General features: G+C 39.8%; 1 protein-coding gene across 3 annotated transcripts in view; it reads right to left on the bottom strand.

Annotated features, from left to right (window-relative positions):
- Positions 1–27,981, bottom strand: part of LOC146776471 (hepatocyte nuclear factor 4-beta-like) — a 474,084-nt gene that overhangs the window by 336,052 nt on the left and 110,051 nt on the right. For all 3 annotated transcript variants that reach the window (XM_085637981.1, XM_085637983.1, XM_085637982.1), the window contains exon 3: positions 11,950–12,044. In XM_085637981.1, coding sequence (XP_085494107.1) covers positions 11,950–12,044 — 95 coding nt within the window. The remainder of the gene's footprint in view (positions 1–11,949; positions 12,045–27,981) is intronic.

The following is a 27,981-nucleotide window of genomic DNA, read 5'->3' as shown; positions in this document are numbered from 1 at the left end:
GGGCCCCTGGGGGTCCGGTTTTGTTACAGGAGGTCGGCAATATCGGCCCCCTGTAACAAACTCGGCCGAAACCGGCCCTCGCAAACTGCTCGGCTGCACTCACCCCAGGGGGGGGGGGGCAGCTGAGCAGTTTGCCAGGGCCGGTTTCTGTTTCCAGTCGGGCCCTGGTCAGGCAAGAAGTTCTTGATTTTTATATTTTGGGTGCGGTTCTGTAGGAAAGAGGTGAACCACTGTAGGACTACCTCCTCTGCTCTCGCCCTTTCTTGAAGTGCTTTGATGAGTAGTTTGTGGTCAACTGTGTTGAAGGCTGCCGATAGATCCAAGAGTATGAATAGGCAGTAATAGCCTTTGTCCAGATATTTGTGCAGATCGTCTATTACATTTAATATTGCTGACTCTGTACTGTATCCTTTTCTGAACCCCGATTGATGAGGATCAAGAAGGTTGGTGCTGTCTAGGTGTTGAGTGAGCTGGATGAGAACACATTTTTCCAGAATTTTCGCTAAGAGAGGGAGGTTAGAGACGTGTCTGAAGTTGTTCAGATCGTTTGTGTCCGAGCCAGGTTTTTACAGTAGAGGAGTGACTTGGCCGATTTTAAGACAGTCAGGCATGACTCCAGTGCTCAAGGAGCTGTTTATAATCTTAGTCCAGAATGGGACTAGGCATAGTTTGAGCTTTTTGGCCAGTTAGGCCAGTAAGGGATCCATGACGTGTGCTGAGGGTTTGGTGTTAGAGATCATTTTGATGACCTCTGCTTCTGTGATGGGGTTGAAGGATTTCCATAAGTTGGGGGGGTGTTTAGGTGTGAAATCTTCTGACTCAGTGGGCGATTTACTGTCGTGGGAGCTTTTCTGTATGACCAAGGAGAGTTCTATCTTGAAGATTTTGTCATTGAAGAAATTGGCAAAGTTATCACAGAGGTCTTTGGAGGGTATAACTTGTGTCATAGGGGGTTTGGAGGTTTGTTGCTTGATGAGGCTGACTAGTTCCTTGGGTCTGTTCTTAGCTTTGTCCAGGGCGTTGCAAAAGAAGGACATTTTTCCATTTTTTATGTGTTTGCTGTATCTCCCTCTTACCGCTTTGAGTCTAGCTTGTAGGATTGTGGAAGGTTGTTTTGCCACAGTCTTTCTGTCGCTCTTAGTTCTCTTCTTTCTGAGTTTAAGTCTGCATTGAACCATGATATGGAAGGAATGTTCCTGACTCTTTTTAGTTTCAAGGGGGCTATTTGGTCCATAATGGAGGTCATGGTGGAGTTGTACTGAGAAGTGAGTTCAGTTGCTGATAGTTCATCCGTGTGTAAAGGGAGGAGGGAGCTTACCCTTTCCTCCAGGTCTACAAGAGGGATTTGGCTTATAATGCTCACACAGTGCGGTGGGTCCAGAGTTTGTCTTGGATCCTTTGGTTTAGGTGGAACAAAATGATATGGTGATCCGACCAGTCCAGAGGCAAGGTGTGGTCGATTGAGACTGTGTCTGCATGAGCGATAATGGCGTCGAGGATAGAACCTTTGTGGTTGGTTTCCTTGGTGCAGTGTTGGGTGACATTGAAGTTGTTTAGAAGATCATTGAGGTTTTGATATTGTATATGACTGGTACTTTGCTAGGGCATTTTGTAGTTGTATTTTGAGAGTGCGAATTTGTGTGGAATCCTGAATTACACTGCATGTGAGATTTCTGACTATGCGCTACTAATTTATGATTCAGTAGGTGATTTGTTTACTGTGATTTTGATGATTTAGTCATATTTGTGAGACAGAGAATTAGTGGTGATCATAGTGTTTCTCTGAACGGCAGTGGCTGATTTTGTGTTTGTGTTAAAGAAAATATTGTTTTTTTCTGGTATTGTTGATTAAGGTAATCAGATTCACTGTAATACAAGATTTCAAAATATTTTGCTGGTGTTTGTTTATTCTTTGATATATTCTCAGGAGTATACCTGCTGTGCTAATCAGGGGTGGCTCACCACTGGTCATGAATCTGCCTTAGTGAGGCTGACAGTGCTGCAAAAGTACTGATTCACTTCCAGTTGTGGAATTAACTGTTCTCTTCCTTCTTTTATTCAGGTTGAGCAGACAAGGTTTTATTTTGTTTATGTGTATGTGAGTGAAGGCATTATATTGATTACCATTCATGAAGAAATCACTCTGACATTGGTTAAACATTACAAGAGAGTTGCCCAGGGATTGGCGAGAGGTCACCTTGAGTCGCACTAGTATTAGATGGTTGCCACTGCAGATTACGCTGTGATTGTTTGACATTTGCCATAGTTGCTCTGTGATTGGCCAGTTGTTCAATTGTTTATTTTTGTGTGATTTGAGTTTTATTTTGATCAGAAAAAATGGGTGCTTGAGTCAAAAGATTCAAAAGTTTTTATTATGCAAGTTAAAAAAGTTCCTACTAAAGGCTCCCCTGCATTCAAAAGTATACAGGATGTGGGTTTTTATACGTGTGTGTGTGGTTTAAAGACTGGCATATTATTGCATCTAGGAATCAGAATGAGCAATTTCCTTTAAAGGGTATTTTTAATATCAGAAAGCCTGATAACTTGAGGAGTGTGATGTGCGAAAGAAAACCGCAATTCTAGACCTACAAAATTTGAGGTATTAAATTAACGGGATCGGGTGGCCATTGAGAAGAGAAGGAAAAGAATGAGAAACAGGTTCTAAATTCAGTAAGTCTATAGTTAGTGTCAAAATGTGGTATATAGGAAAAGGCAAGGAGAGAAGACATGATGCTGGGTGTAGGTATGATTCCTGTGTAAGTTAGCGAGGCAGGTAAAAAAAACTGGGAATAAATCTGATGATTCCAAAAATGAAAATCTAAATAGCGAAAAATAAAATGATTATGATGAGGAAGATGATTTCAAACATGATCTGTTAGATTCTAGACCTCCTCCTTATACTCATGAAAACAGACACCAAGACCACAACCATATGATATCCATGCTGGAGAACCAGCGCATAAAATAACAGCACTCTTTAATGAGAGTGCTCAACTTGAAATTGCTTTATCAGCTTTACCTGATCCTAATGGAATTACTGTTCCATCTACTACTGCTGTTGTACCAGTCTCAGAGGCTATGATCCAGCCTACTGAGGCTGAACCAGTGAGGAGAACATTAATATTGCCAATCTGAAAGCTGAGTTTGAAGAAATTGTACAGTTTGAAATTGACATGGAAAGCCTGTTCATGTATAATTCAGATGAACTGCAGTATTTCATAAAATAAGCACCTAGTTGTGCATGTGAAACATATTAAAGACAAGGAATTAGCAGAAGAATGGGAGAGAGATATGTACAGGAAGAAGAATTTGCAAAGAAATTTCAGAATGGTTTTGTGTGAATCTGAAAAAAAGAACATGGGTTTATTGTCTTTTCAAGCGCATATCAGAGTTGATTGATTGCATCAAAGACTGGAGATATTCTAGAAAACAAAGATAAATTAGAAAAAAGTGTTCTATTGAAAGGAAAAAAATTATACTGAAAAGAAAGCAAATGTGGTCACGTGTGAGCTTGAAATGGAAATTGTTGTGTCAGAACTTCATTTGCAAGAAGTTCATGAAACAGCGTGAGAGAGAGAAACCAGATCAACGGTAGACACAAGCTGAAACATTTGTGACCATTTTGAAATTGCTTTTGGTGGATTTGATCAAGTTCTTGAGATTAATTTTCCTAGAGATTTGTGGGCTGAATGCAAAGCAGCTGTTTCTTGGCCAACAGAGGCACCTCAAAGAGTGGCTCTTAATAATGGTCTGGATTCTCTAATGATGAAGAAATACAAAGCAGTGATAGAGCAGTTAAAGCAAAACATGCCAGAGAAAGAGGTGAATTGGGCAGAAATTAGAAGAGCTATGTAAGAGCTGAAAGAGTCAGCGCATAAGTACTATGAGAGACTTATGCAGATTTATAGGCAGTACAGTGGGGTTGAAGATCCAGTGAGAGAAGGAGTTAGTGGATTTGCATCTACTTTCATTTTGGGCTTGTATCCAGAGCTTAGTTCTCATATCCAGCAGAGTGTGAAGTGTTGGCAGACCAAGAGTATTGATGAGATACGCAAGTGTGGCAAATATTGCAGTGACTGTTTTATGCTAAGTAGAAAAAAATAAAGGAAAAAGTTGATGATTGTGCAAACAAAGCAAATTCAGGAAGGTAGTATGAATCAGATGATGAATTCGACTTGTGATACTGTTTTTGTTGATGGTGCACATTTTGGAGCAAATTAAAATTTTGGAATGTAGGGAATGCAAAGATTTGGTATGCAAGGGGATAGTATGTGATCTACACAAGTTGAGAATGTGGTTCCACAAAGCAAGGGTTGTAGGTTTGTGAATAATTCTGGAATCAGTGCAAACATTAACATGCTTACACAAAGCACTGTTTAGTGCTTCTGTGGGACAATTGGTCACTGGAAGTGCGGGTACAAACAGAATTCAGATCAAATCCAAAAATGCTTTGTTCTTCAAATGCAGCACAATGCAAACCAGACACATACACAGTATACTGCCCTAGCTCAACAGACCCCGATGAGGAATTTGCTAAATCGTGGGCAATTCCATGAACATATGCCTGTAGCTTCAATGTTGCAGCAAAATGTAAGAAATAAAATTTCCCATTTCCAGATTTCATGGATTCGCAGAATCCTTTCATTTCAAATAGTGAATTCCCCATTTTACACAAAATGCTATTAATACACAATGGTGGAGTGGAGGAAGATTGTATGCTTGGGGAAGACTTAGGGGTAGATCAGAGTGGCCCATATGTAGATGGTAAGGTGAATGGTCACCCTGTTTAATTCCTGATTGATACTGGTGCTACCTGCTCCACGGCTTCTTCAATAGACGTCTCAAACCACCCCTCTCAGGAAGAGAAGTCCAGGTTTCTGGATTAATGATAAGCAAATTACCTATCAGGTTTCAGCAAGTGCCCCTGTAAAAATAGGCTGAATTGCGAATGACCATCAATTTATGTTGTGTGATTCAAGTACTGTTAACTTACTTGGGGATTTGTTATGCAAGATGAATTATGTGATTTACTCTAGATGGTGTTGCAAATCAAACACAAGATGAGGATTTATAGTTTAAAATAAAACCACAAGATTCAAAAGTTTAATTGTTTCCAGTTCTCACAAAAAATACCCTGCCCCTTGATTTAAGACAAACAGTGAAAGAAGAGGTATGAGATTTACAGGCAAAGATATTGGACTGATTAAAAGTGCAAAGCAGTAAAAAAAAAAAATCACACTAAAAGCAAATGTAGTTTATTCTCGAACTTGCCAATATAACTTTCTTGACAAAGATAGCAGGGAATGAAGCCTGTCATAGAAAAGATGATAGAACAGAGAATTTTGAGAGAATTGTTTGGTAGTCCATGCATCTCTCCCATGATGGGTGTTAAAAGCAAAATGGCAAATGGAGCGCGGTTCAAGATCTTCATAAGATAAACAAAATTGAAGTTCCATGTTATCTAGTGGTATCAAATCCTGCTGCAATTGTGTTTCAGATTCTTGGTGATGCAGAATGGTACACTTCTCTATTCCTCTTCATGAGGATAGCCAATATCTTTTCACATTTCAATTCCTTCATAAAGTGCTCGTTTGGTGTTTAATCCTACAGGAGTATCCAGAAATTACCTCTATCTTTAGTCAGATCCTAAACAAAGATATGGAAAATCTTCAGCTGCCCTATAACTCAGTGCTGGTTCAGTACATTGGCAACTTGATAGTCACCTCCAAAACAAACGACATTCTCAGGATAGATACATTTGCGATCTTGAGCCGTCTTTCTGACAATGGACAAAGGGTTTCACCTACAAAAATGTAACATTGTCAAAGAGAAGTTATTTTACTTGGTCATCGCATTGAGAAAGGGGCAAGAATATCGTCCAAAGAACGTGTTTCTGCAATCATGAGAATGAATCCTCAATCTACTGAAGTGTAGATGTTTTTGGGAAAGAGTGGCTACTGTCATCACTGAATTCTTAACATTTCCCTGATTGTAAAGCCTTTAGGAAGGCTTACTCACAGCACTATAATGGATTCAGTCTCATTTGATGAGTGCAGTTCTAGAACTCAGAGACAAACTCTGAAGTGCACTGGTTATAGGAAATCTAATTATGATAAAAGATTTTTATCTTTACTATAATGAAAAAGATGGGTGTGCATTCTCAGCACATTTGGAAGAGCTTGGTGGAATAAAACAGCAGATCGCTTACTTCTCTTCTTCATTAGATCCAGGAGCCGTAGTTCTGTCTGTTCATCTACCATATATAGCAGTGCTTGCCTGGCAGTAGAGCTGAGGGAAGGAATTCTGATGGGTTACACACTTATTGGGTTGGTCCATGTAAGACTGGACCTTTTCTGCATGGTCACCCAAGTTTTTTGCCTTCCTTTGCTGAACCCGTTTTTGTTGATTTGGGACTTGATGCACTTTGCACCTGCTAGATAGTAAAGTGCTTGTGCTTGCTGCCTCAAATATGGTAAACTTAGTATATTCTCAGTTGTCACAATTAATTTACTTGTAAGTCACTAGTGTATGATACTACATGTACCCCTCGGCCTGTAAATTAACCACTACTAGTGGGCTGCAGCAATCACTGTTTCACCTACAAAAGTAGTACTGAAAAATATGCTGCAGGCCTGCTGCTGCAGCCTGTAGTGCAGTTTTAAATTGCCATTTCAACCTGGCAAAATAAAGCTTTTGCCAGACCCAAGCCTTCCTTTCTAATACTTGTAAGTCGCTCTTAAGGTTAGTCCTAATATTTAATAAGGCTGGGTGCATGGCATCTAAAAAGAAGGATAGGTGCACTTAAGTTTTACATGTCCTGACAGAGAAAACCTTACATGCCTATCTCTCCCATAGACTAACACTGAGTTACTTTATTACACTTAATAAGTGATAGCTTCGGTTTGGGAGCAGATAGAGAAATACTTCTTCCACTCATTTGAATTGTAATTTAAAATCCTCTTTAATGGTAAATTTGGATTTTATGATACTATTCAGAAAATGCCACTAGAAAGTTGGCATTTTCTGCTAGTGTACATGAATGTGAATTGCTTTCCTGTGGTGTGATGTGTATTCCTTCCAGACATGGGGACAAAATGTCCTGGATCAGGGTGTTCCTGTACTGATCAGGATGGCTTGGGGGCTTGCACTCTTCTTCCTGAGCTTCAAAGGTTAGCCCCTTCTTGACTTTGCACCATGTTGACATTGGATTATCTATCACAGTGGTTCACAAACTTTTGACTTCTGGGGACCCCCACTTAATCATTACTGGAATCCTGGGGACCCCCACTAAATCATTATTGGAATCCAGGACCCCCCGACCCCCCCGCCCCACACGAGTCATTATTGGAAACCGGGGACCCCAGCTTAAGCACTGTTGATTTGAACTGCAAAACAATACAGAAAAAAGCATTCATCAAATACACAAATGTTGACACATTATATTAATTTAAAAACACATATATAAAATATAAAAAATGTCATTTTAATAGAAAGGTTGAAGCTTTTCTAAATTTAATTGAGGCTACTCATCATCCATACTATATCCTGTTTAATACACCTGCACTGCTCTCATAATTCAATCTGAGATACTAATTTAATTTTTAGCCTCCAATTTGAAATTCCAATTGAGTCTAAAGCCTTATGACTGAATTACTGAGATTGCTATATTTGTATTGCTCCTTAAACATTTAATAAACCTTCATGGTTTCTCTAAATTGCTGATCCAGCTTTCACTTTTGCAGTCAGTTTCCATTATGCGCTGTATTTTGAAATGCAGTTTTGAGTCTTGTCTAGGTACACATTGTCTCATCTATTCTTGAGGACAACAATGTCCCCAGCCCTGCACCTGGGTGCTACGTTATCATGCAGTCGATATAAGACAGTTCCCACACATGTAAGTGACTACCTGAACTCAAACATCAAAGAGGACTCAGCAGAAGTACAAATACACAAAGTATGCATTGGTTAGGACTAACACCATAATTCACAAAGCACTAACTTAGAAAGTCAGATATTTGCTGCTATAGAATTGATGTTTATGGTACTGTCATCAGCACAATGTGTAATAATCAGCCAGCAGGGCAACTGAACTATCTGAAGACATTTTCAATTATTGAACTCATTAATGCCTGTTAATTAGCCTCTAGTGCTGATATATTATGTATAATATTTATTTAATATTTATCAAGTGGTGAATATTGAATTGTTGCACTCAGTTGTGTCTGATTGACAATACTTTCATTGTATCATATTGTATCATATGATATCACATGATATCATATATCATACCAAATCATGTGATTTGAGAGGAATATTTGAAGATTGACCTGATTAATGCTTTAGAGCAGGGCAGTCCTACTTCTGATTTTCACAGATTCAGGAGTGTTCTGAGTAGAGGACAATGGGGTCCACTTTTATGCCCAGTGCCAGCCTGAACAGAGAGACAAAGTGGAGGCTGACCTAGGTGTCTCTTCCCTTTGCAAGTGACAAGATAGGCATCCTTTAAATACTCAGGAAAGGGCTGCGCACAGCCACTCAGGTCATCCTGTCAAGGGAGGAGTCCCCCTTCATACTCCCACGGCTCTTTGCCCAAGACATTAAAATGACAACTTTCTAAAAGTCTAATTTCTAAAACAGCAATATAACATCTGCCTTTACCATTAAGTTAGATTTAGAATTACTATTAAAATGAGTCCTTGAATCACTTTTATAGCTACCCTGTGCTTTTCCATGTTGGACCCAGCTTTGCCACAGTGAAAAACAACTTTGAAGGTTTTCATTGCCAGGACAAATAAAATGATGCATATCCTACTTTTTAAATACCATGTATACTGTCCTATGGGCATTGCGAGCCTACCTTGGGGGTGACTTTTAGGCATTAAAAAAGAAGGTTAAGGCCTGTTAAAAGGTTTACTTTGCCAAGTTTAAATGGAAGTTTAAAACTGCACATACAGGCTGCAGGGGCAATCCTGCAGGTGTGTTTTGCAGTCCCACTTTAGTGGGTGCCACAATAAGTGTAGCACGGTCGCATTTGAATTACAGTTCCTAGGTACATTTAGTACCATGTACTAGGGACTATTAGGTGAATTAAATGTGCAAATTAGGTAAATGCCAATGATGTCATGTTTAAAATAGAGAGCCCATGCACCTTACCACTAGGTATCAGTTAGCAGGGGTTAGGTTTGCAGAGTCCTAATGAGCAACACAAACTGATTTAGAATAAAAAGGGAAAAATCTGGGCTGACATTTCAGAAAGGGCACATTTGTGACTCCAGTTTAAGGGTGACAAGAGCTAGGGGGTTAGGAACATCCACATCTATCTTACATTAGAGGCAATAGGGTAAGATGTAGTCTAAAGAGATGTGTCTTTAGGAGACAGCAAAAGGACTGGAGGTTAGGTTTGGTCTTAGTTTCTGCTGGAAGTTCCAGCCGAGTGACCCAACTTTTGAGAATGACTGATACAAATGTTGATAGTTTCTCAAAAAGGGGATTTTCAGAAGAAGATTGTTTTTGCTTCTGTGTGTTCTCACATATCGAGTAGATTTTTGTGGTCGCACTGTACCCCTAAAATCGTATACCCCAAGAACACGACCACTGGCTGGGTGGATCAGGGATGGTGTTAACCTTATTTTCATGCAGCAATGTGTTCGAAGATACGTTACAAAATCAGCATATCAAAAATACAATTATATAAGAAAGGACTGGCTCAATAAGTGAGTTCTAGGGTGGAATTAGAAAATGTATGAGGCGTGCTACAATAATTGAAACGCTGCAATAGAGGATAATTAAATACAGAAACTCCTGGTTTACAAAGAAATCCATTGCCATAAAAGGCATCAGTACAAAAAAGTGACAGAATCAATGCTAAGTCCTAAATGTACAGCAAAATTAGTAAGAAATTGAACACCATCCCTTACAACATAGGAGTGGCCTCAAAACATCTGGCTTATCCCCAAAATCGAGGGTTTATATAGAGCTTTACTAATAGTAGAAAATAGAAAGGGCAGAAGCATTGTGGAGTGAGCAAATAAATAAATCTTCAACAAATCAGACAAAGAATTTAAAAATCTTTATTCCGCCGTACAATCTAAGCACTAACCCACTACAAGAATACTGATTCAGAGCTACTGACCTAGGTTCAATCAGAGATGTCAGAACAAAGTAGTTACATAAACAACAGCGAACCACTGTGAATTGATGTAATACTGCGTGCAAGCGGAAGATTCATTGAAAAAGGTTACATTAGTGAGCCCATGCTAGAGAGCCTTCTTCATTAACAGTGTCATTCAGAAATAAATCAACATGATTTGCTTGACTACATGCAGCAGAAATAATAAACAGCGAATGTGACATTCATTTTCAAAAAGATGATGTCAAGGCCTAGCTGCGGCCTTGTTATCATAAACCAAGAAAACACACTTTAGAAGGTCATATCAAAATCGTTTCAAAAGCATTAGCTCCATATTATTGTACATGTGTGGATTTGAGCGTATGTTACTATTCTGCGCATTAAGCATGCACATTTTGATTAATGCACAATAAGCTTCCTCACTGGCAAGTACGGTGGGGGATCTTGTGTGGACTGCTTTGTAGGGTAAACAGCTTAAATTTAATTCTGGCCTCAAAAGGAAGCCAGTCTCTCTCAATTAGGATTGGAGAGATGTAGTCAAATATTTTTGACAGGGCTATTTTTGGATCTTCATACTGATGATGATGAAGGGATCCAGGTGGCCAAATGCCTCTTAGCATTAAAATGGTGGATGAAAGAAAATTAGCTATGTCTCAACAGCAATACAACTGATGAATCTATGGTTTTCAAATGTCCAAGTTAGCGTGGGCAACCACAGTCTCCAGAGGAGACAGTTTGCAAATCTTCAAATAATATTTGATTGTCACCTTTAAATTGATGACAAGCACACAGTTTGCCAAGATTGTCCATTTTCATTTGTTTGTTGTATGAAAAAGCAGTCTAAAACTCACTGTAGATCATCGAAGACTGCTGTACAGGTACTGCTATAGTCAAGGTTACAGTCCTGCTTAGCAACATATTGAACATGCAGTTCAAAAAGGGGCCATCTGCCTTAGGCTGGGACTGAAGAAACATGGCCACGTGCTAGGGAAAGACAACCAATTGTTTGGCTGCTCACCGATAGCTAAATTGAAGAAAGAATGTTGTTACTTTTGTGAAAAGTGTTAAGTCAGGACATACTTAAGAGAGAATCTAAGAGAGATGTAGGTGAAACGTAGACCTAAAAACTCCCCCCCCCCCCAAATGGCACTATGCAAATTTATAGGCAGATTATTAAAATAGTCCAGGCTAAATTGTGGAAATTACTGCTTCATGATCCATGCTAACTACCAAAATCTGTCTTTAACTAAAATTTTAAAAGCTGTCTGCCGGCTTTCCTTAAGTCAATCAATTAATTAAAATGAACATAATACAAAAGCTTCAAAACATAAGGATGTAAAAGTTTAGACTGCTTTGTGTAGCTCTGAGGTCAATTCATATTTAAGTGTCATATTTTATGTTGTTCATATTAGTGATTGGACATTCATACGTTTTTAACCTGTTGTTTTAATAACTATGTTGCATACTCAATGTCTTAACTGTTAAACTGTATTTGTTTTTTTTTATAAATATTGTTTTCACAGCTTGGACCAGGGCATGATTTTTTATGTCCTTATGACCAGTAGAATAAACAAGCAAATAAACCTAATTACCAAAAAAGTGCACAAAATGTTGAATTTGTGTTTGGAATTTGTAAATTCGATACAAACAATAAGTAGTAGTAGATTTTTACAACCCCAAATCCCACTTGCCTCAGTGGGAATTCGATTACTATGGTGATTTTTTTAGCGGTATTTAAATTGCTTTAATAGGGAACATTGAGTAGCATTAATTCCATACTGCTAATGTGTTGCTAATAGTTATAACAGCTGCACACATACCTTCCTTTCTCATCCCAGAACGGAAACATTTCCTCAGCCGGCAGTACCGACACTGATTCCTTTTGTCTTTGTCTATTACACACTGACGGCTAAATCTGAGGGAGACAAAGAAAGGTGATGTCAAGTGACTAAAATCTGAAATTAAGCGATTTGCATGCCTTCATTATCCGCTATCCTTTTCCATTCAGCACTTTTGTAATATATAAATGGTTATACTTACAGAAACTATGTTCTCTCATCTGAAAAACAACGGGTATAAAGTGAAAAGAATACTTTGCCTAAACTCATTAGACTCTGAACACTGATGTAGTGGCCATCTTGGATGTATAGGAAATGCATTTTCAAGATGGCCTACAATGCTTTGGCAAAGCTGGCGCAATTTTAAAGGCCCTGGCATTGCGGCGACTGTAACGGTCTAGTTGTTCGAGGCACTTCGCCAGGTCCGGAAGGACATTCGCACAATGTATCACTCTCTGGCCAGGCGTGGCCAGAGAGCTTAAATAAAGGGGCCGGGGTCGCTCGTGACCTTCCGGCCCATACCAGTGCAATAGTGTGTGTCGTAGTTATTGTTGCTGCCTGCATGATGCGTGTCTACACCCATAACATCTAAAGGTACCGGCGCAGCTTACCAGCGCCGTGACAGCGACCGCAACACTTTGTCAAAGTGAAACTGATCGGCTTTCCATACACTTGTTTTGTACTGATGTAGAAAGGGACGTTTAATCTCAAAATTGGTTGGGCTGGGTGGCAGGACATGTGATTATGTGTGGTTCCCCATCACTCCTCTACCTTATGGTTGTTGATGTAAGCAGGAAAAGAAGGTGAGGGGCGCACACATAATATAAAATTGTAGATAGGTAAAAGAATAAATAGGGTGTTGTTCATCTCGGGGTTATGAGTAATGTCATAGACAACTAGACTTTTGCTCTGGTTGTCTATTTATTGTCATTAACAACCCCTCATACCCTGCGCAATACTCGGTGGGAGAACAAGCTGACCCAGCAAACCCCACTCGGGCAGGACGCCTGGCTTAGAGACGTGGGGAAATTGGATGGGTTCCGGTCTGGGACCTTATTGGTATCTCGCAACTAGGCGTTGTATTGGGTTGGTGACCACATACGCTCATTCCAAGACCTAAAAGCTCGATACTCGCCCCATCCATCGCAGATTTACAGATACCTGTAACTCCGCCACGCCCTAAACATACATATACCAATTTGTACAACACTCCCAGAATACAGCCCCCTAGAAGCACAAACCATTATGGGTGACCTGGGAAAAGGAGGGGTATCACGCATTTATCGTTCCTTAACTAACAACGGCCCAACCACCCTAGACATGCTTAGAAGCCAATGGGAGACTTGGTTGGTTTCCTTGGAAGATGATGACTGGAGGGACGCCTTGATGGCTCCCAAAACCATCACTGCTTCAGCCAGGTTCCGCTTGGTCCAACTGTACTATCTCCACACTTTCTACCTTACTCTGGACTGCCTTCACAGGGCAGGACTAAAATCAAATCCATCTTGTACACGTTGTGGGTTAGAACCGGCAGGCTTCTACCATATGGTGTGGACATGCCCCTTCTCGCCCCATACTGGGAATCACTGGAAGTGGAGCCAACTGAAGTCCTGGTCTGGGAGGTCCCACACAACCCCCTGAACATGCTCCTGGGGTCATGGATGGGTTAGATGGGTCTAGAGCAGATAAACTATTCTTGGGTACTGCCATTATGGTGGCCAAGCGAGATATCATTGTAGCATGGAAGAATCTGGTCCCCCCAAGTATAACCAAGTGGCGCAGGGTGCTGGGTTGGTGCACAGCGCAGGAGAAAACATGCGAAGCCAGGGGGTGCCCGTACAAACACCGCAAAGTATGGGGCAAATGGTTGGACCTCACTGGGTAGACAAGTCATCTTTGACTAAACCCATACACAATAACGTGGGTTTGTGGGTAGTAACGTATGTCAATGCATTCCTGAATCATCATTCTTTCATTGTCCGTAGCTGCTTTGCTGAAATGTGCTGTATTGTTCTCTTTTTTAACTCAAAATCAATAGAATTGAGCATTAAAAAAAAACCACCCCTCATGAAAACATCAACGTGATTCAGAGTTCCTTGCCAATAATTTTATTTGTATTCCAACTGGAAGTTCAAAGAGAAACAAGCATTGGCAAAGCTAAAAACGACAGGCTTCCGAATGAGCAGAAGTAAAAAAAAATGTTATGCAAGCATCTGCCCAAAAATAATACAGAAAAAAAGAACATGCAGCCATCTAAAGGTACAATAAAAGTTTAAATAAAAAAAATTAACTGAGGTGGCCGTATTAAGTGTGACCATTTTATTTTTTTATTTTTTAAAACAAGCCTTTCAGGTGTGCCATGCACTTTATTATTATTAATATTATTAAATGTGAAGCGACAAGAATAAACCAACCACCAAATCAAACACTCATCTTGCAGTGCCCTACAATGATAGTGTCACTTCAACACTTAATTACAGCAGCTTTTAATAGTAGCCGGAAAATAAATAACCACGTAACTTGGCACCCAAACTGCATTCAAAATAACTAGCTAGTGTTTAAAAATATTATATGAAAATAAACAAATTAAAGCACACTTTGCACCATCATTGACGTTGGAGAGAAAGAAACTATTTTTAGGCAGATGTGAACAATGTACACAGGTATTGTGCAGGCACCCAAAGTGAAGGGAGCCAATGGGTAAATTTGGCTGACCCACTGGCTCATTAAGTATGTTGAAGTGGGTGGAAGCAACATGTGAATGACAATCTAACAGACCAATAAATGAAGCAGACTGACCAACTGCCCTTCTCTGTATGAACATTAAGTAGGATTCCTTTTTCTCATTAAAAAAAAAACAATTGTCTGGTGAAAAAGCTAAAACTTTCCTAAAGGCAAGACCTAAAGAAGGAATGATACTTGTTACCTCAGTGATGTATGCTTACCAGGAATGCATGTCAAAAACATATAGAAACTGGTGAGCATGCACAGTTGCAGCTAGAACTGTCATGCATGCACTGTAGCAGTCCACTGTCCCCAAACACACACAAAGGAGTCCGAGAAGAATATGGAAACCACACGGTGGCCACCATCTACTAAGTGCATCATACTTTAGCCTCAGTCTGTGCCCTCTGAGTCAGAGTCAACATCTTCTTCTGCTGTTACTAGACTTTATGTCAAAATAAAGAAACAACAAGCAATACCGGGAGTGCATAGGGAGATTAAGTTATTTGACCAGAGTTACACAATATTCAGTAAAGTGCTGAAGCTGAGAGCATTCTCATGGTTTCCAGGTTACGTACTTGGAACCAAAGCCACCAGACAACATCTCCTACTCTATACCTCCTTGGCACCTTGTGGGTATCTCAAGCATGACGAGATTGACTGCTTTTATAATGTTCACCATTCATGACTTACAATGGTCATCTCTGGCACGGTGGCATCCACCCCTTGAATAATGCTGAACCTGATATAATGATGGTTAGGTGATTTATTTTGGTGTCCCCCTCTGGTACAATTCTGACCATTAATGGCACTGTATGGAGTTATAGAGTCCACGCCTGACATAATGTCAGCCCTGGTATAAAGAAGCCCATTGTTGAAATATGGTGGGTATTCTATAATTGTGGCCATCCATGACATAAAACTGGGCACATCCCTGGAATAGAGTCCCCAGGATGGGACGGACTCATAGATGATGGTACAGAGGGACAGAAGGCAAAATCTGTCCATGTGTGGCAGTGGCACATGTGAGTGCTTGGTGAAAATAAAAACCTGATATGTGGGAACCAAACATGAATTTTCATAGCAAAAGTAGGGTTGTTCATGAAAATAAGCTTTTGTGTGGGAATTCAATTATATTTATCCAAAATGAATAGAAAGGTATTTGACAGCAAGCAATGTATGTTTTCACACCATGGAAAGCTGAGGTTTGCGTAAAAAAGTATTGTTTTTCTGCAATATGTTAAAAGATGGATATCTGCATGATAATTCATCACGGCATTTGGAGATGTAGTTGTTGATCTCCTACATTGGCCACAGAGGGCCCTTGCTACTGTGACAGTTAACTTAAGAGTTGTTTGTTGGAATTCCATCATCTATTTTGAATTAACATGTGATGATAGTATCACAATTTCTGTATGAGGCCTAAGCCTGGTGTAGCCTGTATGATGTCTAAATCTGTGGGATCTTCATAATGTGAGAGGCAACATTGATCTACGTTTGTGTCTAGTTCTAATGTATTTCTAGCTCTGATGTCTTTGGCCTGAAATTATTTATTTTGTGTAACTTTTGATTGTTCCACAGTGCCCTTTCTAGGAAAGTTCTCATTAATAACACATGATTTAGAACCTTCTTGAAAGAAGCAGGGTGGAAAAAGAAAGTGAAACACAGAAAGGAAGAAAGTTATATACATTCTGAAAAATGCTATGTGAATATGTTTACCCAGATTTTTTTCAATCCCTATAATACCTGCAGCATTTTGGGAAAGGTGCTACCAAACCCATATGGGTCAGGCATGCCTGGTATACCATTAGAATTCTGAAATAGTTGACTACTGCCACTTTAGAACATTTGTGGTTTTTTTTCAGTTTATAGGAAAAGTGTGCAGCACAAGGCACTTTTTGGCCCTATTGTTTCAAACATTTTGTTGAATGGCGAGGGAGCAAGGGTGAACCCTGAAGAGAAGATGCCAAAGTCACTGAAGCTGACTGATGCTGCTGAAGAGCGTGAGCCATGGTTAGGCACGATGCCCCAGATGACTGGTAAGGGCACAACTGCTTATGATGAAATAGAAGTGACTGATAAAATTGTATAGCTAGCATGGTCAAATTCTAGGTAGCAAATACTGTGGTGACACAGGAAGACTGTTTTAAACAGACCCCTCGCCTCTCAGTTGTCATTGAAAAGGGTAATTGTGTCAATAAAGCTGAATAAAAAATGGCTGCAACATCTGGAAATCAGACATCTGGACGATTGTAAAATAAATGGCTGTGAGAAATATCAAGGAGCACCAAAAGGCTACGATTCAGTCCATGACATTAGTAAATACTCAGAAAGAATGTGGTTAACAGTAAATAAACAATTCTCAGTTCACACTTTTCCCATGGAAATAATGTTTTACTAGCAGCCCCTGAGGCATATGATAAAATGCATGGGTGGAAATTCCAGTCCCACAGGCTTCTCTCAAAAATTGCGAACCGCCCAATATGGAGTAAAAAGAAGCAAAATCATGCTTATTACTTTGTACGGCCACCTGCAACCACCAGATAGTACACTCTAGGGCTGCAGACACAGGTGATACATTCTTGTAGAGATATGTGGGTGAATATGTTTAATTTAGATTATTTAAAATTATTACAGATTAGCTCATAAGATTCAATAGAAATCTATTCAAAACTAAAAGTGATTATGAAGACATAAAATCAACATGATGTCATGATCACACAAGTTCCAGCATGCAGTTCATTTACATAAGAAAGCATAGAAATCTACTAGATAAATTAATATTACCACAAAATAAAATGTAATTAAAATCCAACATCAAATGAAACAATGAGCCTGAAGTCCTTTACACTCAGTAAAAAATGGGCTACTTCCTTACACCTGTAAATGAAATGTTTCATGACTTCTTTAATCCAGTGTCTGAGATTCCTGACAAAACTGAGACAAAGGTACAATATACGCATCAATGATTCATAATTACACCCACAACATTGGCAGCCTTTTCTAGTTACTGTTCCCTGTACCACGAACCTTTGATTTCTGTAAATGGAAACAAAAGAAACCGGATGGGGACAAATTTATGACAAACCAACATAGGCAAATTCTCTACTGGATATGCCTATCAGCTCCCCAATTGATATAATGCAACAATATAGTAATCTCTTTCAAGACCAAACATTTCGAAGGTTTTTACGTATAGTTTTATCCTGAGTTCCTCCTTAAATTTCAGATATGATATTGCTTCTACCCAAATTTTGTGAACATCCAAATCAATTAGTGCTTGAGTCAAGCATCTATGTCAAGGGGTCAAGTCTTGATTAAATGGCTTAAAACTCCACTTCAAACCAAGCATTCTAGGTCAAGAAATAAAGATGACGCCACTCTATCCATTAAGGCGCCCCACGGTCTCCAACAAGGAGTGATATCAAGAAAGATAACTCATTTGTAGTTGGTTTATTCTTACAAGCTTCAACACATCTGCCGGCATCAGTACCCCATTTCACCTGCTTCATTCATTCAAGTCTCCTGACAGTCCTGATCTTGATGGCTTACACTTTAACATACGCAAGGAGTCAATATGGAATTAACTTGCACTGAATGATCCCTTTCATTCCTAGATTCTATGGTAAAGTTATTAAACCATTTATACAGAGAGGATGAGATGAAGGCATGATCTAAAAATCCCCTTGCTGAGATATGAGTGCAGTGGATGTTCACCTGGGAAGCAACTATTCAATGCTATTAAATTTAAAGAAAGCAATAAATATATCTCATGACTACCCAGTTTATCGGACTTTTGTGCAAGGCTACAAGCTGTTGGAATTTTCCCAAAACAACCTTTGAAATGAACAAACAAATTGAGCCTCAAAAGGGGTTCACAGGTTCGCAATAATATCTTGAGGTAAGACTCAAAACAATTCTGTGCAACTTTATGCTGCTGTTTGAGACAACATCACTCTGGGTGGATAATAGTTCTTTGTGAAAATTATTGATTCACCAATCAAGAAGAGGTTGAAACCAAGGACATACACTTTATCAACTCTGTCTGTGCTGAGCCAAGTTATTTTAGCTTGGGGTGGGTGTGCATTACTGTTACTATATTCTCTGGGTTAAAAATATTGTGGGAGCGCCTTGAAACATTTTTAGGCTTCAGGACCAGACTATATGAACACTACGCTCTCACAACGCAATCTAATTTGCTGAAATAAACTTGGAGCTAGGCTTTGTTTTACTAATTGGCTCTATCACACTTAAAGGTATAGCCTACCTATGAAATTAGTAATCCTACATTCTGAAGAATTCCAGCTGACCATAGATGCTGTGCGATCCCTGCAGTTTCTACTAAAGCTTAATTTTAACCATAAATCAGGAACTCTGACTCCCCCATAGCGTTGCTTCCCTGATTTAAAGGTCAATGGCAGGTTATTATGAGGAACCTCAAATTGTAAACTCCATTCCTTGCTATCCACACCCCATGAAGGGAAAAAGCCACTTAGGAACTTTCTGAATTAGTTGTGGTACCAATAGTTGATGACAGGCGGTGCTGTGGTCTAACGGCCAGAGCTGCTGACTCTGAAATTGGGGAAACAGGTTGGTGTCCTGGCATTGCCTCAACATTCTGTCATTTTGTGCAAATCACTTAATCTCCCCATGCCTAAAATATACTGATCTTTTGTAAAGTAATTTGGTGCTTTTGTCAAATTTTCTAATGCCCTTGGGCCAAGTTTGTGCTGTATAAAAACTTAGAAAAATAAATATAAAAAGAGGTGATATCAACAGTAAAAGTGAGCTCTTTTCTATTGGGGCAATTCTTTTAGACATGCTGAGTCAGTTTTCATAATAAGTGGGTAAACTCTTCTTGAAGTTAATTTAGCAAATAGAAAGCAACCTGTAATAACCAAATTAAATTGCCATTTTTCAGCATTGTTACGTTTAGCTTTATCTTCTATTTTTCATGTGTTTCTATTAAAAACTAATCGAAGTAGCAAAGAAGAAACCACAGCAGCTGTAGAGTTCTAGTGGTCTCTTGCTTCCTTTATTTGCAATTGTATGCACAGTGATATACATTTTTGGGCACCTAAGCAATCTATTTATAGTCCTTTCATTTGCTCTTTGAAACTTTTCATCCTGCTCTTGTCCCGCTTTAAATTTTTATTAATTATGTTTTTAAGAAGTGCTCAGCAGCTGCAGTGTTGCTGGGCAACTTACATACTTTTTTTGCATAATTTACCAGTCTAACATTGCTTCACTATGCACGCATGCCTCACTAAGTGCATGCACTATAACACATGCACATCCATTGGAAAATATCCTTAGAGTGGGTTTTCTGGATAGAAAGCCCATTTTTTTAATTGTTCACCATGTTTGCCCATGTGTCACAATGCATGTGGTCACTTGTGCCCAATAAAAAAAGCACTGGCAAAGCCAATAGTTCAGCCTCCTAAAGCTGAGAAATATTGCTTCTTTTCTGAATACCAGCTCATGGCTCTATAAGTTGTGCTGCCGAGCATAGGATCACAGATATCACTGAAACATGACCCTCCTAATCATCTAGTGATCCTCTGCAATTACCTTAGTGGGGGTCAAATTGCTCCTATTGGATGTTCTACTTTTTGAACGATGCATGTATGTTTGTATAGGCTATTTCTATAGCATGAACCTAGCCAAAAGGCTGTGAAGAGCTGTACAGGCTCAAAGTTCAGCATAGAGTCAATGAATGATAGGAGAGGTAGCTGATTTGTGGAGTGTTGTGATTTAGTAAAGAAGCCCATCTCCAACTGTTACTTAAATTGGAGCAGCATTGAAATGGTCCTGATGGATGAAGCAATGTTGTTCCGGATCATGTGTGCATAGATGGAAAAGGCCTACTGCCTAATATGTCTTTTATACATCTCTTAGTCTGCAGTCTAATGGTGTCCTGGCTGCAGGTGTGCCAAGAGACACCAGACATGGTGAGCGTGTCCGCAAGATAAGCAGAGGTGCAGGTCATGTTGGCTTTGTTAATGATGCAGCTGGTTTTGAACATGGTGTTGGCAGATAAGGGGAGCTAATGAGTTCCCTCAGGATGGGGGTGATGTGATTATACTTTTTCAGGACCTAGATAGGATGGACTTCAGGGTGTAGGGTGCCTTAAGAGGTGCTAGTGCGGCGTCTGAAAGGCAATGGATTAGGCCATTAGGGTGTTATCTGCAAGCCATCACTCTCTGGTATGTAATGTGTGACCACCTCCTAAAATCAAAACTACAATTTTGTTAGAGTTTAACTTTAGAAAATTGATTGTCCATACCTCTGCTACCTCTTTCATACAGCTTGGGAAATTCAACTTTGACGGTTGAGAATGCCCACTCATTCTAAGGATGATTTGTGTGCCATTGTCCTAAGTCATTACATCTAGCCATAAGATTTGATCAATCTGGTAACCAGTTCCACATAAACAGTAAAGAATGTCACACTCAGGGAATATCCTTGAGGGATGCTGCTTGCTAAATTCTCAAACTTTGACCTAACCAAATCAGCTTCACAGCTTGGCTACAGCCCTCAAGAAATTAAGTCAGCCATTTCTGGGCCTTATCTTCGATCCGGATGTACTTTAACCATGCTAAAAGCACTGGAAGGGACACCGCAGGTAATGTGGCTGATAAGTCAAGCAAGATCAAAGCTACAACTTGTCCTTTATCTTTCTTAATATTAGTTTGTTCATGATGGATAATAGAGCCATCTCAGTGCTGCAATGGGGCCAAAAGCCCATCTCATAATCTTACTGAATATCATTGTTAATAATGGGATTGAAGAGTGGCCCTTTGACCCAGCTTTTCAATTAGCTTGGGAGCAAAGAAAAGATGAAAAAGTCATTTAGATTATTAGGATCTACATTTAGTTTTTTTCAAAAAAGAGGGTGAATATAGTCTTTTTCCATTCTTCAGTAAAGCTGCCCTTTCTAAAGGACTGGTTATTGATATTTGTGAACAAAGGGGCTACGAAATTCATTGCCATTTCCAAAATGTTGGGTTGATGAGGATCGGTAGGAGACCCTTTACCGATCCACATTCTTCTACCAGCAAGGTAAGACTCCGAGAGGGAGAGAAACTGCTTAATTGTGGACTGATGCACATAAGCTACAATTAAAAAGACTTACTTTTAGTCAAAAGAAAGTAACTAACTTAAGTTAAAGTACCTATGGGCCACATGTACGTAGTTTTCATTTTGAGATTCCCTAATAGCAAATTGTTGCAATTCGCTATTAGGCAATCGCTAAGACCAGTGTACTAAAGTGTCTTTGACACATTTAGCGATTCCTAATGGGGTCGCAATAGACCTACCTCATTAATATTCATGTGGTAGGTCGCAATTTGCGACCCATAAGGAATCGCTTAAATCACAGGGATGGTGGCCTTCTCGGGACAGCAGACAACCATGTCTGTGCTTAATTTTAAATAAAAGACATTTTTGTTAAATGCAGCCTGTTTTCATAAAGGAAAAGGGGCTGAGTTTCAAAAAGAAAACCAAAACATTTCAGTATCATTTTTTAAGAGTAGGCAGTGGTCTGTGGTTCACTGCCTGCCCTGAAAAAAGGTTTTTGTATGCATTCACAAAGGGAAAGGTGTCCCCTGGCAACCCCTTCCCTTTTGCGAATGGTTTATCACTGACTTGAAGTAGGTGGTAAAATGTGAATATTTTCCGACCCCATTTTAGTCGTAAAAAACATTCCTACATAGCTCTATGAGACACTATTGGGAAAAGACGCAACGCCCTTACCAAACCCCTTCTGAATACTGACTCGCTAACCCATTTTGCGATTTGGTAACAGGTCGCCGAATCGAAAAATGGGTCTAGTACATAGGAAAATATATTTTTCACTTTGCAAACGTCCAATTGAGCGCAGCGGACCGTCTGCAACCAGAAAAACCCCACGTACATGGAGCCCTTAGTGCCTAGAAAATAGTGATAACAACACACATAGACCCTGTTGTGCTGAAAACCAAGCCGACAACATTGACACAAATCCAGCCCGAAGAGGAGCTCCGCTCGATGTAGAGATAAAAAGCTCCAGAAAAATGAGTAAGTGCGAAGGCAAAATTGTGACCGAGGCTTCCCCCTAAGTGTATCCAACCAGGGTTCTATTGCGGTTGGCCTCAGACTTTGACTTTGTCCTGGTCTGGCGCGACCAGATGTCCCAATTTGGCGCTGTAGGTTTTTAAGGACCAAAACGTGTTTATTCTTCAAAAATTCATATCTCTGGTTTGCTCCATTGGATTTTTTATCATTTTGGTGTCTAATGGTTCATAAGAGTACAATCTATTTTTATAAATTGGTGGTGGATTTTTATTTTATGTTGTGTGTTATTTATTTAATGTATTGGTGTTTTTAAATGCTTTAAACACCTGTCTCTTAAGTTAAGACTGCCTGCTTGTTGCCAGCTACCAAAAGTTGACCAAAGGGAATAATTTATTGAGACCTTGACTGAACCTTTTATTGTGTTTGTGGCCTTATCTAGTGGTAATTCCCTACTTATCACTATTAATAAGCCACTTTACAACATCCATCTTCTTCTTTCCCCTTCTCTATCCTTGTGTGTTTTTCACTTCATGGCTCTGGGTCATACTCTAATGAGGAAAAATAAATGCTGGTACCTAAAAAAGAATGCCTTTAGGACATACCTGCAACCACTGGCTCAAATTAAGCACTGCCACACCAGTATGCGGCAACAAGTGGGATAAATTGAGGTTGTCATGGAGGACATGGGATTGCTCCAGTTTCCATGTAAAGCCTCTCCATGTAACAGTTACTACTCACATATAGAACAATAACTTTTAAACATTGTTTTTATGACAATGTATTGTTTGTTGGAGGTTCCAGGTATTCTGTGTGCCAGTGACTCAGTCTATAGCAGGCCACTGATGAGTTATTACTAAGGTCAGTCAAGATAACAGTGATATCATTTATGGTCTCCGAGAAGATAATCTCTAGTGGATAACCATATTCAGTGCGTCATATTATTCATGAGTCATAGTCATTTTGTAATGATCAGATGACTTTACAGTTCATATTCACATTGTGCTTTTTGGCAGAGCAAACGAGATGGAGAAATGCAATAACCCATTAACTACAGAAACAGTCTCTCTTTCTTGGTAGGTTTAGTAAAATATGATGACTTGCATGTATGGGTCTTGTTTGCCACTCTTCCCTAGGTTTTTGATATTTTGAGACTGAATCTAGTTAATTTACTCATCAATTCATTTGTATATTTCAATGTCATGGAGAGTATAAATATCTACAGCAGAGTACAACAGAAATCAAGGCACATCAGTGCCATCCAAAGCATAACATCAAATAAAACAGGACAATGTAACATAACAAAGCTTAACTTAATATACAATGGTTTAACATAACACAAAAAGGAAATGTGCATCACAGCAAAGCATAACTCTAAGTGCGAAAGTTTTACTTTGGAATAACTCAACTTTTTCCCTCATGGTCCGACGCAATGATTTTTCAGCACCATCACTTTAGAGAGTTGATACGCTGTCACTATTTTTCATATTCGTTTAACATGCTAATGCACATCACATATAATCATTGTTTACTTACATCCAAGAGTGATTTTATATGTGTGATTTTACATTAATAATTAATCATGGTTAGAGTGGGTTCAAGTTAAGTTAGCCATAGTCATCGTAGGCCTCGATTTGAACTCCCCATGTTGAGTGCAATGCTGTGCTTTTGCTTGCTGCGCGTAATCTGTTTCTCATTTCATAAGTCTATTTTCAACTGTATGCTCATTTACTATTGGGCTGTTATTGTTAAATTGTGTGTGAAGGCCAGTGAATGGATCTCTTAGGGAGCTGTTCAGTAATCTTAACACCTATGTGTGAGACAGATTGGCTGAGATGTATCCTCCCTTGCAAAATCTTCCATTGTATCATTCATGGGAAGAGGGCATACACCGGGAGTTTGCGAATGCTTAGCTTTGGTTGGTTCCTTCTCTGTGGTATCAGTAAGGACTATCCAGAATTCTAAGTTTTAATTGTGCATCAGTAACTTAGACAGTCAGATTTGCTCCTGTTCTCCTTTGAAGTCAGAGGCCCCTCTGCCTCTCTTAAGACCCTATGCTCATTCTATTGCTGCTCACAGAGTTAATCTGTTGAGCAAATATATTTCTTCTCCATGTCTGATTTGAACCTTCAATTGGTTCTGTTTTAGAGGCTTTATTTGCGGACACCTGCTGCTCAAAACTTCCTCAATTTTACTTCTGAAGCCTTACCTTAGTATTCGGGAGCTCCCTTCAGGGGAACTAATATTTCATTATTTGTGTACATTAATGCTTTAATAACTTGGGTTTGTAATTGCTATTCTGACTTGCTTGGATTACACTGACATATGCTGTAACCAGGTGATTATTGATTTATGACACATTTGACTGATTTGAGTTTGTAATTTTGCTAATTTGCAAATAAACCTTTATGGTTTGCAAATCTACTACTTTCTATCATTCTTGTGGGGCAAAATGTTAGTTTCTGTAATTAATATGCTACTGATAGAGCGTTGCTGATGCGAAAATTGTAGGGGTGCACCATATTCATTGTTAGTCAGCACCTGCATATAACTGAGCATGTTATTCAAGTATAATGCAAATGTATTCATTGAAATAGACAAGTAGAAATGTAAGCAGGCCTCGAGAGAAGGAAAAGGCCACCAGTTATACTGAAACGTATTGGTATATGTAATGCTTAGTATAATAATGTCATGTATTCAGAGACATTAAGTCATGTTAGTGGAACGCAGAAGATAGTTCTCTTAAGAATGAGACGAATAATTAGGATTGGTAATTGTAGTGTGTTTAGGTTGAGGCCTAACCATATATGTAAAGTGAAGGCCTTCGTTTATATTAGCCATGTTTTATTAGGACGACAGGATTTTAGCAAAGCTTAAATTGCAGAGAGTTGTGAAACCTCATGATGTTAGGGGGTTTTTCTGTCTAGCATTTGGCTGCAGGTACAAGGCCATGTAGCTCGTTAGTTAGAATGAGTCTTTGTTCAAATGGAATGGAGACAGAAGGAGTAGACATGAAGGGAGTGGATTGGAATGTAAGTTGCAACTCCTGGTAAAGAAAAGGCCTGGGACCCAAGGTCGAATTCGTGGAAAGGAAGATGAAAGGATCCAAATGGAAATCTACTGAGGGAAGAAGCTGCCTGGAGGGGTGTGATGAAGGGCGTGTACAGTTTTTTGGGGTTTTGTATTAGGGACAGAGCACCGTGGGTTGGCCAGACGAGACTTAGGAGAGGGACTGAAAGGAGCATCATAGATCGAGCTCTCATATGGTGAAGACTTCTTAGGAAGCTTCACTGCTGACACCTTTTATGAGATCCTCACCTGGAAAGGGAATGTTGAGTAGGGATGTCCCCTTAGAATAGAGTAGGGACAGTAATGATTTAATTCATGAATTTGAACTTTGATATCACAATTGCTATAGGGTACTTGATGCTTTTGGAAGCTGTAATCCTGTTTATCTTTAGTCGTATGCGGATACTTCGTAGACTGGCATTTGTATTAATCCCCATTTATCTTTTGTGCCTTGTATTGAGGTGCCTATATATTCAGATGTTTTTGCTGATAATAAAAGGTCAACCTCCGAGATCATGAGATCATGAGTCTTCTTTTCTGAGATGTCAAATTGCGGTAAATACGATCTGATAATTGTGTTTCTTCCCCCTATGCTATTAGACAAGTAAAAAGATCCTGGCGACCTGAGTGGGTTCTTGTAGGTAATTAAATGAGAATAAGAACCGGCGTTCCCACTACTGAACTGTTGATGTTAAGACTCAATTCGACGAAAAGATTTATCTACTGGAGTACAGCTGGGACTTAAAATTTTCACCCAGCCTTTGCACTGTGCAAACACCATCCTTTTGATCTATCAAGAGTTACACATGAGAAAAATTAAATTGCGGAAGAAACTTTTCTGCAGAAATTAAATGTGCATTGTGGAGCCCAGCACTAGGACCCTGAGGGCAGGACAATCAGCCTCCGACGAAGAGAAGAAGGGTGGAGGGATGTGACATCGTTAGAAAGCTTTGCCACCTGTGAGCTGCGGATAAGGAAGGAAGCAGTGCTTTAAATGGGCCGGTACTCACCGGTACTGAGTACCGGCACTTCCAAACATTTTTGCCGTCAGTACCGGCACTTCTCTGTAGCCAGGGAGAGTACCAGTACCCTGATCCACGGCACGGCAGTCTCGGTTTATCTGCTCCAGTGCAGGGCAGAGGCCGCTCTCCTCCGAGGAGCTTGTAATTAACTTGGCTGAAGTATATTTTTACAGAGTTGCTGGTGAAGATTCCAGCAGCGCCCATTTCATTGTCCCCAAACTGCAGGGGGTGAGAGGGTTTGTGTCACGCTGTAATTAACAGGGCAGGGTCTCTAGACAGACCCTGCACTGTCAATCAGGTGCGCAGCGACCATTCGGGAGAAAGTGCCATCATGACTTTCATTTTGTGTTATGAGTTAATCTGGGTTTTGTGACATAAACACATTTCTCATGTGTTTTAATATGTGCTGCAACTGGTACAGAAGTCTCGATTTATGCTGATATTTTGCCCTTAGCCCCGCCCCTAGCCCCGCCCACTTGACACATCTCTATTTTAATGAGTACCTGCACTTATTTTTCCCCATTTAAAGCACTGGAAGGAAGGCAGCGGGGTAGAAAAGTAATGAAGGATGTTTTTTTTTTTTTTTTTTGAAAAACCTTTATTGACATTTCAACCAATAACAAGTATGGGCCTACAACCCCCGGGGCCGGCCGCTAAGCAGTCAGAGTAACAGAAATCAATATTCATCACAGGCAGCACCTCGGGGAGCAGAATCTCCATGCTAGTATACTCTCGGCCACTGAACAGCCCAAGTAGGAGACCAGGATACAAAAGGTTTTCATTTTATAATAAAAGAGGATGGAAGGATCAGGTGCCAAACAGTTTCCCAGCAGCAAAAAATGGCAGGCAGAATAATAAACGTCAACAATAAACAGCAATTTATCTAATCAATGGCGCTGAAACAGGAAGTTCAGGATGTGGAGGAATATCACGGCCATTTGCGCCTGCAGTCCCCTGCCCTAAAACCCAGAAAACACCACGGAAATTGTGGCACACATGAAAACGCAGTGATTAACAACGAAGGAGTTCTACCATGCTGATCCCAGAAAAGAAAGACAACGAAGAATAAGAGAAGAAAAAGGAGGCCATGGAAAAAAAGGTTTAAAGACTAAAGGATCCCCTCCCCCAACCCCCCACCCTGCACCTC

This window comes from Triturus cristatus, chromosome 12 (assembly GCF_964204655.1).
Source record: "Triturus cristatus chromosome 12, aTriCri1.1, whole genome shotgun sequence".
Classification (NCBI taxonomy): Eukaryota; Metazoa; Chordata; class Amphibia; order Caudata; family Salamandridae; genus Triturus; species Triturus cristatus.
The sequence above is the reverse complement of the archived record's forward strand: the minus strand, read 5'-3'. Positions and strand labels throughout refer to the sequence as shown.